This window comes from Acomys russatus, chromosome 24 (assembly GCF_903995435.1).
Source record: "Acomys russatus chromosome 24, mAcoRus1.1, whole genome shotgun sequence".
Lineage (NCBI taxonomy): Eukaryota > Metazoa > Chordata > Mammalia > Rodentia > Muridae > Acomys > Acomys russatus.
Genome location: NC_067160.1, coordinates 51,562,888 through 51,578,418, shown reverse-complemented (window position 1 = coordinate 51,578,418; position 15,531 = coordinate 51,562,888). Strand labels below are relative to the sequence as shown.

Genomic DNA, 15,531 nt, shown 5'->3' with positions numbered 1-15,531 from the left:
AAGAACTGCCAGTGCTCTTAACCTCTGGGCCATCTCTCCAGCGCAGGAACAAAACTCTTGAGTGGACTTGTATAACCTTAGATGCTGAGGCAGAATTGTCCCCTGTGCACTCATGGCCAACAGGGAAATAAGATGTGCTGGGGAAAGAGAAGAAAGCCAGCTGTAAACTGATATGTCTGTTTGCTTCTTTTCTCTAAGGTGAAAAGCTCCGTGTCTTAGGTTATAATCACAATGGGGAGTGGTGTGAGGCCCAAACGAAAAATGGCCAAGGATGGGTCCCAAGCAACTACATCACCCCTGTCAACAGCCTGGAGAAACATTCCTGGTATCACGGGCCTGTATCCCGAAATGCCGCTGAGTATCTGCTGAGCAGCGGGATCAACGGCAGCTTCTTGGTGCGCGAGAGTGAGAGTAGTCCTGGCCAGAGGTCCATCTCGCTGCGATATGAAGGGAGGGTGTACCACTACAGGATCAACACTGCCTCTGATGGCAAGGTGGGTCAGCACCCTGGCTGGGACCAGCTGATGGGCTGTGGTGGTCATAGAGAGGAGTGGAGATGGGAGCCCAGGGCATTGAATTACAGCAGCATGGCTAAGTCAGGATGTCTCAAGGAGGGTGGGATGGCTCATGCCTATTATCCTAGCAGGAGGCCTAGACAGAAGGATCAGGAGTTCAGAGCTATCTTTGGCTACATAGTAAGTTCAAGGTCAGCCTGGACTACATGAAGACCATGTTTCAAACAAACCAGATGATGTCTCAGGAATCTTGCAAGTAAGCAACAGGAGTTTCCATTAGCTCCCCGAAAGACTGGGTGTCTGTCGGCCAGTGTCACCTGATATCACAGGTCCCTGGCCATGGTCTATAGGATTCTCCAAAACCACAGGGATACTGCTGGGTCTCAGATATAAATTCTTACACTAAGGCTCTTCCTTTTTGTAAATTCTTTTTGTTGGTTGGTTGGTTAGTTGCTTGGTTATTTGAGACAGTCTCAAGATTTTGTAGCCCTGGCTATCCTAGAGCTCACTATGTGGACATGCTGGTCTCAGACTCACAGAGATGCACCTGCCTCTGCCTCCCAAGTGCTGGGATTAAAGGCGTGCGCCACTGTGCCCAGACCTTATTGCAAATGTTATAGGGATGATGATTGATCTGTACTGAAATTCAGTCAGCAGTTACTCAAATCACATGTAAAGCTGCAGGTCCCAGTGACAGCACCTCTTTGGCTTGACACCTTTGTTCTTTCTGTGATAAAGTATAGACACACACACACAAACACAACAAACACACACATACACACATATAAATGCACACCCAGCTCTTAACAAAGGTCACATCACAGTACACCAGTTGGTTTCCAACATGAAGTGTAGTTTTGTCAAGGAGTTGGCATATGTTATTTTGTGATCTTTACATACATAAACACTGTTCCTTAAATGTCCACAAAGAGTAGAGAAAACCTATAGGTTCCGGAGGCCTGACCTGTGCTAGTATTATGCAGTTCCTCTCCTTCAACCCTCACCTCTGCCCTGCACAGTAATGATGTCATCTTCATTTTTGCATCAGTAAGAGAAAGGCTTAGAGGGATAAGGCTTCTAGTCCAAGATTTTCACATAGGGAGTAATTGGTGGCACCAGGTTGTGTCCCCCCCACCCCACACTGCATCAGGCTCTGTTAAAGGGCAGCATTGATGGGCAGATTGCACAGTGCAAATGGCGTGTACTTCTGTCTTAGTCACTGCTCTATTGCTGTGAAGAGACACCACGACCAAGGCAACTCTTACAAAAGGAAACCGTTAATTGGGGGCTGGCTTACAGTTTTAGAGGCCTAGTTCATTATCATCATGGGAGGGAGCATGGTGGCATGCAGGCACGGTGCTGGAGAAGGAGCTGAGAGCTACACCCTGATCCATAGGCTGAGATAGAGAGGCTGGGCTTGGCATGTGCTGTTAAAACCTCAGAGCCCACCTCCTAGTGACACACCTCTTAATGCTTCTAGTCCTTTCAAATAGTGCCACTCCCCAGTGACTAAGCATTCAAATGTATGAGTCTGTGGGGACCGTTATTATTCAAACCAGCAGAGCACCTAGCTGTGCGTGTGTGGATGATGTGGCTCCATAGCACAGCACCTGCCTAGCATACATCTTCATGTGTACTCCATCCGCAGACCTGCCATTAATGCATATACATTGTACACACACACACACACACACACACACACACACACACACACACACACACACACACACACACACATTTTGCCGGTTTGTTTGTTTTCGAGAAAGGATCTTGCTATATAGTGGCTGCCTTGCCTGGAACTCACTGTAGCCCAGGCTGGCCTTCAACTTGTGGCCACACTCCTGCCTCTGCCTCCTGAGTGCTAGGATTACAAGTGTGCACTGCCACACAGTGTTGTTTCTTATTTATATGTAATGTATGTGCATGATTTCAAATGACAAACTAATTACAATTAAAAACTAATTCTGTCTCCTGAGTCTTGCCCACTGTTGCCAGCTCCTTTTAGACTTACCCAGTATATCTTCTTATGAGGCAGGTGATGCCTGCACACTGATGCACCTTGCCTTTCCCTGTGCGACAGGGTGTTTTGGAGTGGCACATGTAGACCTGCCTGTGCCAGGAGTTACACCTGTAATCCCAATTCTTAGGAAGATGAGACAGGAGGATTGCTGAGTTTGATTCCAGTCACCAGCACATAGTGAGCTACAGTGTAAGACTGTAGCAACAAAACAAAAAAACTGTCTATGATCTGCTCCATTGTTTCTGGGTACTAGGGTATAAGCAGGGCCAAGATAATGGCTAAGCACAGGTTATAGCCCTTTAAAGCTAGTGTCTGTGTTATCAAGCCGCCCTCTACAGCACTGTTCCAGTCTGCTCTCACAGACAGCTAGTGAGATAGTGTCGGGTCCCAGCCCGCGGGAAAAATCGAATCAGGGTTCACCTGAAAGAGGGAGTGGGGATTGAAAGTAGGATACAGAGATGCGAGAAATAATGAATCAAGTCAGGAAATTTCTGATCAAGATTCACTTTATTGCCGACTAGCAGGAACATATATAGGGCAAGGTCAATAGGATCTATTCTCATCTCACTCACCCTAGCCCCCGGGCAAGAATACAATAGCCTAAATCGCTCTCTGTAGAGCTTCCTAGTTCTTTGAGTAGTTCCTTGTAAGAACTTCCTAGATCCTCTTGGTGGTTCCAAGTTGGGACTTCTCTACTTCTTTCAAAGGTAAATAGTCCAAGGATAGCCTAGAACACAAGACCGCGTGGTGAGGTAAAGGTCAAGCAACTCAAAGGTCACAGCATACAGCCTAAGTACAGGATTTCTGACATGGCAGAATTTGGCATGGGTCCCCACAAGATAGTACATCCCCTTCACCAGTGTTACAGCCTCTCCTCAGACCACAGGCCAGCTTCATCATTCTGATTGTTGATGAACCAGATTCAGTACACATGTCGTTCTTGCTCTAGTCAACGTGTCTTTCTCCTATAGAGAAGTACGTGTGCCACTTTCAGGAGCGTGCAGGCCTGTGGGTCCTCAGCTCTCTGAGGATTCTAGCAAGAGAGTGAATAGCTAGCTGCAGCCTTGTCCTTCGAATCTGTCTGGTGGGGCTGATCACCCTTGTCATCTTTTCAGCATTTTCCCGGGTGGCTCTCACATTCACTTGTACCATATGTCCGTGCAGACAGCCCCCTCCTGGAACTTGCTATGTGGGCCAGGCTGGCCTGCCCCTGCCTGCAGAGCACAGGGACTGAAGCCGTGCTCTGCCACGCCCATCCATGTGCCTCTCTGCTTTCCTTCTTCTTGAGTGTTCACATCCTCTGGCCTGTCTCTGGGGACTTCTGTAGTACAGCACTGTGGTTTCTGCGCAAAGTTAGTTTGTTGTTGGTATGTTTTAATTTCTTTCCTCAACATTGACCAGATGCCTGACCAAAATCGACTTACGGGAGGAAAGGTTTGTGTACTTTGGCTAGTCTTGGTGAGGCAGCCATGGCAGGGGTGCTGCTGCTCTGTGCTCACATCCCAGAAGACCTAGAAGCAGAAATCAGGGAGAGCAGTTGGCTCTCTCCATCCCCTTTCATTCAGTCCAGACATGAGCCCATGGGATGTGCTGCCCGCATTGACTGGGGATGGTCTCCCCATCCAGTCCACTCTGGCAGTGCCTTCACAGGAGCACCCAAAGCTGTGCCTCAGCTGTGTGCTGGGAGAAGCTAAGTCTCTACTCCCTGGAGTGGACTCAGGGTGCAGCCCTTTGAAAGAGACTTCAGGCCGCCGGGTACCTTTCCCATGGGAGGTGGGTTCTGGAGCTGATGGCTGGCTCCCATCGCAAGCCAGGCTGCTTCAGGACACCCACACTGCACAAGTCCATGCTGTCTTGTCCCCAGAATCATGTAATCAGGAGCCACAGAACAGTGCGGCCAGGTGGGAGTAGATCACCAACTTGTGCTTATCTACGTCCTGCTTGGCGTGGGGAGAGCTTAGAGCCCTCTGTCTAAAGGGCTTCCCTGGAAGAGGTTCCTCCATCAGCTGCCCTATCATCTCCAGATTTCTCAGCCCCCAGTGAGGCCTCTCTGCAGTGGGTACATTCAAGGAAGCTTTATTGGGGGGAATGATGTCCCCAGAGGGAGAGGCATGCGCCAGGATTGGGAGGGGTAGTGGGGCTCGGCACTGAGTGCTTCCCACAGAGCTTGGCTTTGATTACTAAAGGGAACACTTAAGAGTGCTAGGAGGACAGACTCCGCAGGTAAAGCTTATATTTTATTTCCAAATCAGCCATTCCTTGGCCAACAGCTAGATATAGAAGATTCTTGCACAGGGCCGCAAAGGATCTCTGTCTCTACCCTCCTGGCTCCCAGTAACCTACCTCTTTCGGTGTTCTATGCTTTTCCGAAGCAGTTTTGGATAAGGCTTCCTTTTAGGTGATTCTGCCTCTGCCTTCTGTTCTTACTCCTGCAAGCCACCACCTTATTTCCCACACTTCCCAGGATCCCTGAAGCCCTTTCCTTTTCTTGAAGTTTCGTAGGGTACATTATATTCATGGTCAGAAGTGGTGACAGGCTGGAGTTGACAGAAATGGAACCCAGGCAGGAAGTGTTGGCTGCAGGGCCTCATGGTTATCTGGGCTTTGCCCTCCCTGGGAGTGAAACTGGTATCACCATCCTTGGGGAAGGAACTGCAACAGGGTGGGAACTTGAGGGCTTGTGCCTCCCAGAGGGGTCTGTGAGCAGTTCTGAAGGCCCCAGCTCAGTTCTAAAACACGGATGGCATGGGCCTGTGGCATGGCCCTAGGGAGAGCCGGGATAGGGGTTTCTTCATGAACAGGAAGAGCCAGAGCCTTGGCTGGCACGCATATGTTTGTGGAACAAACGCAGCACATGACAGGTCACTCATAGAACTAGTTTCACCTGCTTCTCTGAACACACCGTGAATTCCCAGTGCTCATCCTGATAATCACCAAAGATCTGCTCAAAAACTAGAGCAGTCAGAAGGCTGCCGGAGCGGACAGTGTGACTCTGGGAGCGGAGCCACACTGCACTGAGGGCAGCTGGCTGTAATACTGATATTTGATGCATGTTGGTGTGTACACTTTAGGTTGGCAAATGAACTCAGTCACAGCTTTCTGAGGAGTGGCAGAGCTAGGAGCTGTCCCCCCAAACCCTAAGGAGTATACTGTGTCTGTGACTAGCACTGAGGAGAAAGTGTAGGCAGCATTGTGTAGGCACTACCAAACTAATGGACTATTGTGGTGCCACCCCACCCACTGCACCAGCTCATGCCTCAGTCTAACGCACTGTGGCCCCAGAGCAGTTCACATAGGCTCTCCTCGGGGCCCTGAGGTGAGAGAAAGGCCTCCTCAACCTGGAGGGTCCTGCTGCTCTGACACAGCTTCTCACAGGGAGACCACAGCTGTCACACAAGGAGTGAGGAACGTTTCTAGGCAAATTTTGCTTGCCTTAGAATTGTAGATACAAATTTGGCCTGCCTAAGCTTAAAAACTGTGTTTATAAAAAAATTTTTTAAATGTGTTTATATCCCCTTGACAAGCAGAGAAGGAAGCATAGGCCTGTTCCTGGATCCCTTGTGACTATCTCCTTTTAAAGTGTTTTAATGATCTAATATTAATTCTGTAAGCTACAGAAAATGATTGTGTCTGCATTTTAATGCCACAATGAAATAGCCTGAAACAGCTAATTCACAGAAACACTTTATTTACCTCTTGATGTGAAAACTGAAGCAGTGTGCAGACTGGTCAAGGCCCTCGAGCCCTGCAGCGCATTGGTGGAGTGGTCAGCTGACTGAGCCCAGGAACAGAGTTCTCATCTGAGAGGGAAGGAGGGGCCAGGCTGGCTCCTTCACAACCAGCCTCTGAGCATCCCGGTGCAGGAGAGCTCTGCTCCCAGGAAGGCCTTACACACCTCCTCTGAGACACACCTTTTAAAGCTTCTCTACCTCACCACCCTGCTGCCTGGAGACCAAGGGAATATGCATGCACACTATGGTGACAGTGGTGTCCAGCATAACCAACAACCAAAGGTCTGCTGGGTGTGTCTTGCTTCCCCTCCCCCTCAAATGTCACCACTGTAGTCATCACAGCCTGACCCTTTTCTTTCTATGCTGTCTCACCCAGTATTGACAGTCTCACAGCCAACCCCTCTTCCCCACCAAGAGTGTTCCTGGGCCCGGTCAGTGCCTGGAGCCCAGCTGTTCCAAGTAGATGTGAGCACAGAGCAGGCTGTTGCTGCAGAGCTGCAGCAGCAGAAGGCAAAGGGAGCTAGCTCCCTGCACCTCCTACCTTGTGCCCCTCCCCTCCACTGTGTCTGCAGAACTCTGCATCGACCCCTGGGAGGCCTCTGGTGCTGTGGTTCTCAGAAAAACCTGACAGTACTCTTAACTCAGGGTCTTCCTGGGTCCCATCTTGGAAAAGGCTGTGCTGTCTTCTAGCCTACAAGGTGCTGACAGAAACATGGCTGGGTGTGGGGCCACGCTGTCACTAACCCTGGTGGCAGCTTCACATCGGACAGACAGGGAAAACATTTACACTGGAGGGTAAGGACTAGAGAGATGGCTCTTGAGGGTTAAGAGTGCCTGCTGCTCGCCCAAAGGCTCGCAGTTGCATTCCCAGCACCATGAGGTGGCTCACAACCGCTCTATAACTCTAGTTCCAGGGAGTCTGACGCCTTATTCTGGCCTCTGAGTGCACCAGGCATGGACATGGTGCACATATGTGCATACATGCAACACCCATACACATGAAGCAAAAATTAAAAATGTAACAAATTGGAGGTTAAAGCGGGGAGTGCTGAGTGGGGTTTCGTCAGAGGCAGGTGCTCGTGTCCTCAGGCCATTGAGTGTCTCTGTGAGTAAGTTCTGCCCCTGCGAGGAAAAGCTGCCGCAGGTGACAAAACGGTGTGCAGGCCTCTCCCGCTGGGTTTGCTCTGTGAATGAGGTTGTTCTCTGTCTTCCTCAGCTGTACGTCTCCTCGGAGAGCCGCTTCAACACTCTGGCTGAGTTAGTTCACCACCATTCCACCGTGGCTGATGGGCTCATCACCACGCTCCACTACCCTGCTCCCAAGCGCAACAAGCCCACCATCTACGGCGTGTCCCCCAACTATGACAAGTGGGAAATGGAGCGCACGGACATCACCATGAAGCACAAGTTGGGTGGAGGCCAGTACGGGGAAGTGTACGAGGGTGTGTGGAAGAAGTACAGCCTGACGGTGGCCGTGAAGACCTTGAAGGTGGGTCTGAGCCTGGTCGAAGGGTGAGGGTGGATGTCTGCTGTGGCTCGGCAGTGCCCCAGGCTTTCTGGGCATTGTGTCTTTGTGTTACTGATCGTCGTCCATCTGTGAGCGCTGACCAGTGCTGAGGGTCAGGAAAGGCTAGTTATTAGAGGCTACTTGTTCTGTAGCCGGATTCTGTGCTCATTGGGTGACGTGGAGGCCGTTTCCTTATGAGAGTTAAGAGAAGGAAGCACAGGGACTGGGTTGGAAGAGGAGAATCGTGAGAAATGAGTCGTCTGTGGACTCCTGTGGGCTGATAGAAAAGCAAAGCGTGTGGGCCTGCCTGGCGTGTTCCAGTTCTCCCCCACAGGTCAGTGTTCCGCAAGCAGAAGTGAGACCTTCCTGGAACAGCTCTTGTCACCGGGCTTCCTTCAGTCACGGGGCCCCACACCTCTCCACTGTTGACCAGTGTGCCTGTCGTGTTTGCCAGCAGTTCCTGCTTTCCTGTGGCTCTTCTGTGCGTGGTCAGGGCGCTTTCTTCATGGCATCTGCATGTCCCTGTGGCGAGAGTGTCCCCTAGTGTTGAGAGAGCTACATTGCTTGCTTGTACATGAATAGCAATCAAGAGCCGCTCCGGAGCTGTCCCTCCCTGCTGTAGGCACACGGCTAAGTGTGTCCTTCCGTCTCAGCTCAGCCAGGCAATGCACCTGACAGCTGCACTCCTACTCTAAAAGAGAGGAAAACAGAAGCTGGAACTTTCAGTTGTCATAAGTAACTGTTTAGAGCAAAGACTGCATTCCTTAGTTCTAGAACAAAAAGTGGCTTTCCAGTCATCATATTAAACGTCTCCCCTTCCTTCGGGCCTGTGGCAGACCAGCGCTGGAGGGAGAGAGGCACCGGTGGGGTTGCCTAGAGTACTCGTGGGCATTTTTCAAATTCAGCTTCCTAAAAATTTAATAAATAACAAGTTTCTCACATATGTTTGCCAAACAGGCTGAGGCTGGGTGGGTCACATCAGATGAGAAATGGACAGAATGCCGACAGTGACAGTACAGTGAGTGGGTCAGGGATGTGCTTGGCTCTGCCGTGCAAGGAGGAGGCAGTGTTGGCTGCACTGGGTAGGAGAGTGGGAAGCACGGCCGTGAGGAGAGCAGAAGCCAGGAGAGATACCTGCTCTTTGAGGGGCAGGAAGCCCAGCTGAGGACAAGGGGCCATTGAGAGCCAGGCACTGAGGGCACACCTGATGCCTTCAGTTTTGCAGAGGATGAGGGAGAGCGCTGATGACCTGTGTCCAGTACAGCAGGCCACAAACAGCAAGGAGGAGAGAAGCCACAGGGTGCTTAAGGGCCAGCCAGGCAGCTCTGGAGGTGGATGCATCTACGCTGAGCCTAACAACTGAGGTCCACCCCTTGAGCCCTCATGGTGAGAGTCCCCAGAGCTGTCCTCTAACCGCCACACGTGTGCCACGACACATGCTCCTCATACATGATAAACAAATAACTATAAAGACAAAACATTTAAGGAGGTGGAGGTCACACAGCTGGGAGGCCCCAACGATGGGCAGTGCTGCCCTCTCCAGGGAGGAGATCTGTTCTCCTTTCTGTCAAGGCCTTAGCAATTTCCACTGAGAGCCCCTGTAGAAGAAGCTTCCTTCCTCATCCTCTGTGGCTGTGCTTCTCAACCTTCCTAATGCTACAACCCCTTAATACAGTGACCCCCACATAAAATTACTTCATTGGTACTTCATAACTGTGATTTTGCTATTGTTTGAATTGTAATGTACATATCTGATGCACAGGATGTCCGATGTTTGACCCAGAGGGGTCGCGCCCCACAGGTTGAGAACTGCTGCCCTGTGGACTTCCCTTGCTAGCTGTGCTGGACTTCCTGGCTTCACCCTGTTAGTAGTCTCAGAGCATTGCTTACTCACACCCACAACCATCCGGCGGGTGCAAGGCCTGCTTGTAAGGCACTTCATTACAAAGGAAGGCAGGTGCCACCTTTGGAGAGCCAGAAAGGGAAGGGCGCTCAGCTGACCTCTATGGGTGGGAAGGTGGAATTGCGTAAGTGTAAGCAGGATTCTGCAGGATGCTGCAGCACCCGGGCTGCTATTGTATAGATTAGGTTTTTGCTGTTTGGGTTTGAGATCATTGTGCACTGTGTGTATAGTTGAGTCTGGCCCTGACTTTAAGATCCTCCTTCCTCAGCCTCAAGGTTGCTTGGCATTACAGTGTGTCATTACATCCAACACAGGGTGTGCTGAAGAAAAGCAACTCTTAGGCTGGGCAGATGGCTCAGGGGGTAAAGCATTTCCATGCAGGCGTGAGTCCAGGGCCCCAGGACCTGCATGATGCCAGGCAGGGTAGATGTCTCTGTAACCAGTGTCCTATGGCTAGATAGGAAGTGACGAGAGAACGCCTAGAAGCTTGCAGGCCGGTCAGCCGGAGTGCAGTGCAGCAGCAGACAACAAAGGACAGGGAAGACTTCACGCACTCTGTCCTCTGACCCTTAAACACAAGCTGCGGCACATGCACCATGGCACAGTTGCATATATTGCATGCAGACAAACACACCAAGATAACAACAACAAACAGCTCTTACATATAAGGAGCCTAGATTTGTAAATGAGTTTCATTCCAAAAGTCTTTCAGGTCAGCTAAGGCTACTTGTGATCTAGTCGTGGGGCTGATACTGACTCTCAAGCGCACTAACAGAACAGCATAGAAGCAGCCAGAAGCAGAGCAGACTGCTCAAGCCCCAGTGTGAGCACAGAGTGCCTTTCTCCAGTTGGTGCTGGAGGAGCACGAGACCTAGCCTCAAAAGAGGAAGGAAGAAAGGAAGATTCATAGAAGATGGGGGTAGGGGGCAGGCCTCACATAGCAGCAGGCCATGGCAGCATAAATGACAGGCACCCTCTTACCCACTCTGTGTACTGTCTCAAAGTGCCTCCTGCCTCAAAAGGGGTGGAACTGTTCAGAGCCTGTGAAGAGAGCAGTTGGCCCCTCTCCTCCCAACAAGCACAAGAGCATGTCTTTCACCCAACCCTTCATAGTTCTATTTGACTGTGTAAATGGAAGAATTGTCTTCAGAAGGAGAGTGTGAGTTTAAAAACTAAACAGAGGAGCATCACAAGTTAGAATGAGGGGTTTGGTAGTTTGTTTTGTCTTTTAAATTTCAATAGTTAAAGACCCAGGTTACAGTTTAAATGCTGAGTTGAATCATGTCTAATTCCAGCAGGGGGAGACAAATGCACACTGCTTTTTCTGAAAGAAAAAAAAAAAAAAGTCAATGAATGATTGCCTCATGCATGACTGCATGTGTGTCTGTGTGATGTGTGTGTGTGGGGGGGGGAGTGTGGGGTGGAGACAGGCACACGGACAGACAGGAAGAAGTGATTGCACTGTGTGAGAGTGCATGTATGTGAGACAGGCGGGGATCTATAGACACAGCAGGAAGGTGCCTTAAGATCATGAGTCTTTAGAAAAGAGTAGGCGGCTCCACAGCAAATGAGATTTCTGAGGTGATGTGGCTGTGTGGCTTACTGTGGTGCACTGCATTAGAAAAGAAAGACTTGATGTTAGAAAGCGCCGCTGGAGAGTGACTTTGTCACAGCAGTTAACCTGTGCGGCACTGACTCTAGTTCTGGTGGGCATCTCTAGTGCATCACCAAGTACAACAGCGCTGTACACTAGAGCCAGGCCGGCTGCCAAGACTGGGGAACAGAGATCACTTGAAGAGTCCAGCAGCCAGTGGGTGACATGGGATGAGTGACAGCCAGCGTGCAGTGGTGACAGAGAGCAGCATCTCCGTTTAGTCTTTTGGAACCTGTGGTAACGGGCCAGCACACCAGCACTGGTCATGATGTGCTTTTCAACATGGCTGACCAAAGCAGAAAAAGCACCAAGAAAAGGTTGGCCCATCCTCTGGAGTGTCACTCCCCGTACCAGGGCGGGAGCTGGGACAGCTACAGTGCCAGCCACGTAGACATGTTCACACTTGGCAAAGGACAGTGTAGACACTTCCACACTTGGCATGAGGACACTGCAGACACCTCACACTTAGCACAGTGTAGACCCTGGTGGAGTTGTCTGCCCAGGAAAGCTGGTTCTCATGAATCATCCTCCCTACCACACAGGCAGAGTCCCTCCAGACACATGTGACCTGCTGTCCTCCTCGCCGCCAGAGCCTTTCTCTCCGCTAGGGAGAACCTGCCACTCGCTCTTGCTGGCCCCTTTTGTGGTAGTTGGTTCCAAGGACAGTGGCTTAGTGTTGCCAGGAGGCTGAGGAGCACAGAGCACAGCCTGGAAAAGTAAAGAATGTCGGCCTGCCCACTTCGCCTGTGCTGTGTGGACTGCACATGACACTGTGAGCTGTTGTCAAGAGAGCTGCCGGTAAAACTGTTTTACAGTTGGGGTGATTGACCCCCTCGTCAATGGTGATTGCTTCATTAGGCGCTCATGACGCTGCATACCTAAGCAGCTCAGGGTCTGTCTGCTACTTCTCCAGTGTGAGGCACTCTGGAAATGGGCTCTCTCAGGCCAGCTTCATTTCAGAGTCTTTAATATTAAGGGTGTTAGGTTGGGAAGCAGGTAGTACTAGTGGAAACAGTGTTGTAATATTTTCCCATCTCTCCGGGACCCCACAGAAGACCCTGGCAGCAGTACCAGGCGGCACTGACATATGGCCCCTTTGACTCGTTGGGCCACGAAACCTGACAGACACAACTTAAGGGAGAAAAGATCCAATTTGACTCATGGTGACAAAGGGTTTCAGACCATCACTGTGTGGAAGGCACGGCCTTGGTCCATGGTGGCAGGAGTGCGTGGCATGGTGGAGTGGCATGGTCCATGGTGGCAGGAGTGTGTGGCATGGTAGAGTGGCATGGTCCATAGTGGCAGGAGTGTGTGGCATGGAGGAATGGCATGGTCCATGGTGGCAGGAGTGTATGGCAGAGCCATTCCCATGATCATACTCAGGAAGAAGAGAGCTGGTCTAGAACCAAAGACTAGGTCTAACCTTTAAAGACCTGCCTGTTATGAGAACTCCTCCCAGACAAGTCCTACCTCCTGAAGGTTCCACAGCCTCTCACGATTGCTCTATCAGCTGAGGCACAGCTGTTCAAGACATGAGCCTGTGGGCGACCTTTCACATTCAATGTATAATGCCCTGGGTGAGCACTTGCCCCACAGGGGTCCTCACATCACCAGGATAAGACTCTTCGAGCCTGTCAAGGGCAGAGTGACCAGTGTTCATTGGAAGCAGTGGCCTAGGCTGGGTGGAGTTGCCACTGCTCTTTGCATTAGGCCTTGAAGTCGTGTCTTTTCTGTTAGCCGGCTCCTTGCTAAACAGATCTCACGCATCTGAACTGCCATTCTGCAGGAGGACACCATGGAGGTGGAGGAGTTCCTGAAGGAGGCTGCAGTGATGAAGGAGATCAAGCATCCTAACCTGGTGCAGCTGCTAGGTAAGAGGGGCCACAGGCTGCTGTATGTGGGGATGCTGGTCCACCGCCTGTGCTCTGAGGGAGCATCACTTCCTGATGAAAGAGAACTGTGTGTCTAGGGGTGTGGGAGTGGGGGACGTCAGGAGACAGCTCTGTCCTAGGGTTCCTTCCCCTGGGAGCAGAGCCACATGCTAAAGCCTCCGTGTCCTCTTGTCAGGGGTGTGTACCCGGGAGCCCCCGTTCTACATCATCACTGAGTTCATGACCTATGGGAACCTGCTGGACTACCTGAGAGAGTGTAACCGGCAAGAGGTGAGCGCCGTGGCGCTGCTCTACATGGCCACGCAGATCTCCTCGGCTATGGAGTACCTGGAGAAGAAGAACTTCATCCACAGGTAGCCTCACCAGCCTCCCCACCTCAGCACAGCAGCTGGGCTCTGAGGGTCAGCTAACCAGCCCCGGTGCTGGCGCTCACTAGCCCATGAAATGAAAGCAGACGTAAATGCCTGACGTAAGTGCTGCTTGTGGCAGGCGGGACTAAGTGCTTCAGACCCAAGGCCTGGGCCAGTGGAGCAGCTAATCCCCAGGAAAGAAGTATTTCATTTCTGAGCCATTTTGGATTTAGTGGCATATTAAACGAAATTCGTAAAAGACCTTCTTCGTGATAATCTCGTCTCCCTCTGAAACGGTGTATTCCCAAGACTGGCAGTCAGTCAGTGAAGACCTCTGCCTAGCACACTGGGCAAAGCTGGGCCGAGGCTTGGTTTCAGTGTGCGGCTTTTCCTCCTTCTCTTCCTGTTTAATTGTCCACCTGCTGTCACTAGGTCTAGGGATGTTTCCATGACTGTAGAATTAATTGTATACACATGAACCGGAATTAGGCATCTTTGCTGTTTTTAAAACCCAGAGTGTTTTGACCTTCAAGTGTGCCACAATTACCTCGGTTTGCATGCTTTAATGGTGCAAGTGGCTTCCTAGCAGAGTGACAACCTGTGCAGGAGGCAGCCTGATGGGCTTGGCCTGGCTCCGGCATGCAAGATGTTCTCCACGCCACTGTGGTGACCTTTCCTACCCAATTAACTCAAGTGTGAAGCCTCGACATGAGATTTCATAGCCAGGAATAAGTAGTGTGTGTGAAATGCTGGCAGCCCCTCGGAAGACAGATTTTTTTCTGCTTCATGAGAGCCCAATCCAAATGCTCCTGTCGCTCAGCAAAGTGAAGCCTCTGATGCTGCAAATTGAGATTTCCTGACTTCTGGCTTGCCTTGCATGGCCAGCTCTGTTCCCCTCCATTCACACACTTAAAATGCCTTACCAAAAATCCTATTAGGCACAACTCTTGTGTTTAATTTCTCTCTCATTGCTGATGATCAAACTCCATCGTGCAGCCATTGCCCTGAGCTACCTCAGCCTCTCATTCCTCAGTTCCCAGTCGCCTTGTGATTTCATGGTTAGCATCCATGCACCAAAGAGTAGAACTCTTCCTCCCTTGACACTCAGGAGGAGAGAGGAAGTGCATGGTGCGGAGAGTTTCTAACACATTTGGGCAGGCACCAGGAAGCAGGAGGAAAGTAGAGAGCATATGTGCGTAAAGAGTGCCCAGACTCAGTTTCATTCTTCCTGCTGAGTGTGGCTAGGACAGGGAGAGACTCCCTCGTGTCAGTCTCCTGCAGTGAGCATTTGGCTAAGCATTCCCTGGACCTGGCCTGGGGCAGCAGGAGCATACAGGTAACCCTTGTTACTCTCCAGGCATCAGAGGAAGTGCTTTGCCTACTATCCATTATCAGATACCGCTACCCAAGGCAGGCCCTGTTACTGCCTTCATTTTATGGGTGAGGTAGCCGACTTCCAAGGTAATTAACATGTTCCAGCTCACAGGGCGGGGTCTGCCCCCATTGCCACCCTGTCTGCTTGTGGTGTTGCTGTGGCAGCCCGACTGGTATTTGCTGAGGGCATCAGAAAGCTTCTGGGGACCATACTTGATTTTCCTCATGTCGGTGTCACACCTGTCAACACTAGGGGAGCTGCAAAGCTGGGGAGTCAGCCAGGAGCGCCCACAGATGACCCTTTTCCTTTCTCAGAGACCTTGCTGCCCGGAACTGCCTGGTAGGGGAAAACCACCTGGTGAAGGTGGCTGATTTTGGCCTGAGCAGGTTGATGACAGGGGATACCTACACAGCCCATGCTGGAGCCAAATTCCCCATCAAGTGGACTGCGCCCGAGAGCCTGGCCTACAACAAGTTCTCCATCAAGTCGGACGTCTGGGGTAAGGGCCCGGTCCTGGGCAGTCCTCACCAGCAGGCATGGTTCCCCTCTGCTTCTCTGCTTCCGACTTTTCTCCATAACTACAC

The 15,531-nt window shown here is 51.1% G+C and overlaps 1 protein-coding gene across 2 annotated transcripts in view; it reads left to right on the top strand.

The window, feature by feature from the left end:
* Nucleotides 1-15,531, top strand: part of Abl1 (ABL proto-oncogene 1, non-receptor tyrosine kinase) — a 104,512-nt gene that overhangs the window by 79,176 nt on the left and 9,805 nt on the right. For both annotated transcript variants that reach the window (XM_051166963.1, XM_051166964.1), the window contains exons 3-7: nucleotides 199-494; nucleotides 7,483-7,755; nucleotides 13,117-13,201; nucleotides 13,398-13,575; nucleotides 15,262-15,446. In XM_051166963.1, the coding sequence (XP_051022920.1) occupies nucleotides 199-494; nucleotides 7,483-7,755; nucleotides 13,117-13,201; nucleotides 13,398-13,575; nucleotides 15,262-15,446 (1,017 nt within the window). The remainder of the gene's footprint in view (nucleotides 1-198; nucleotides 495-7,482; nucleotides 7,756-13,116; nucleotides 13,202-13,397; nucleotides 13,576-15,261; nucleotides 15,447-15,531) is intronic.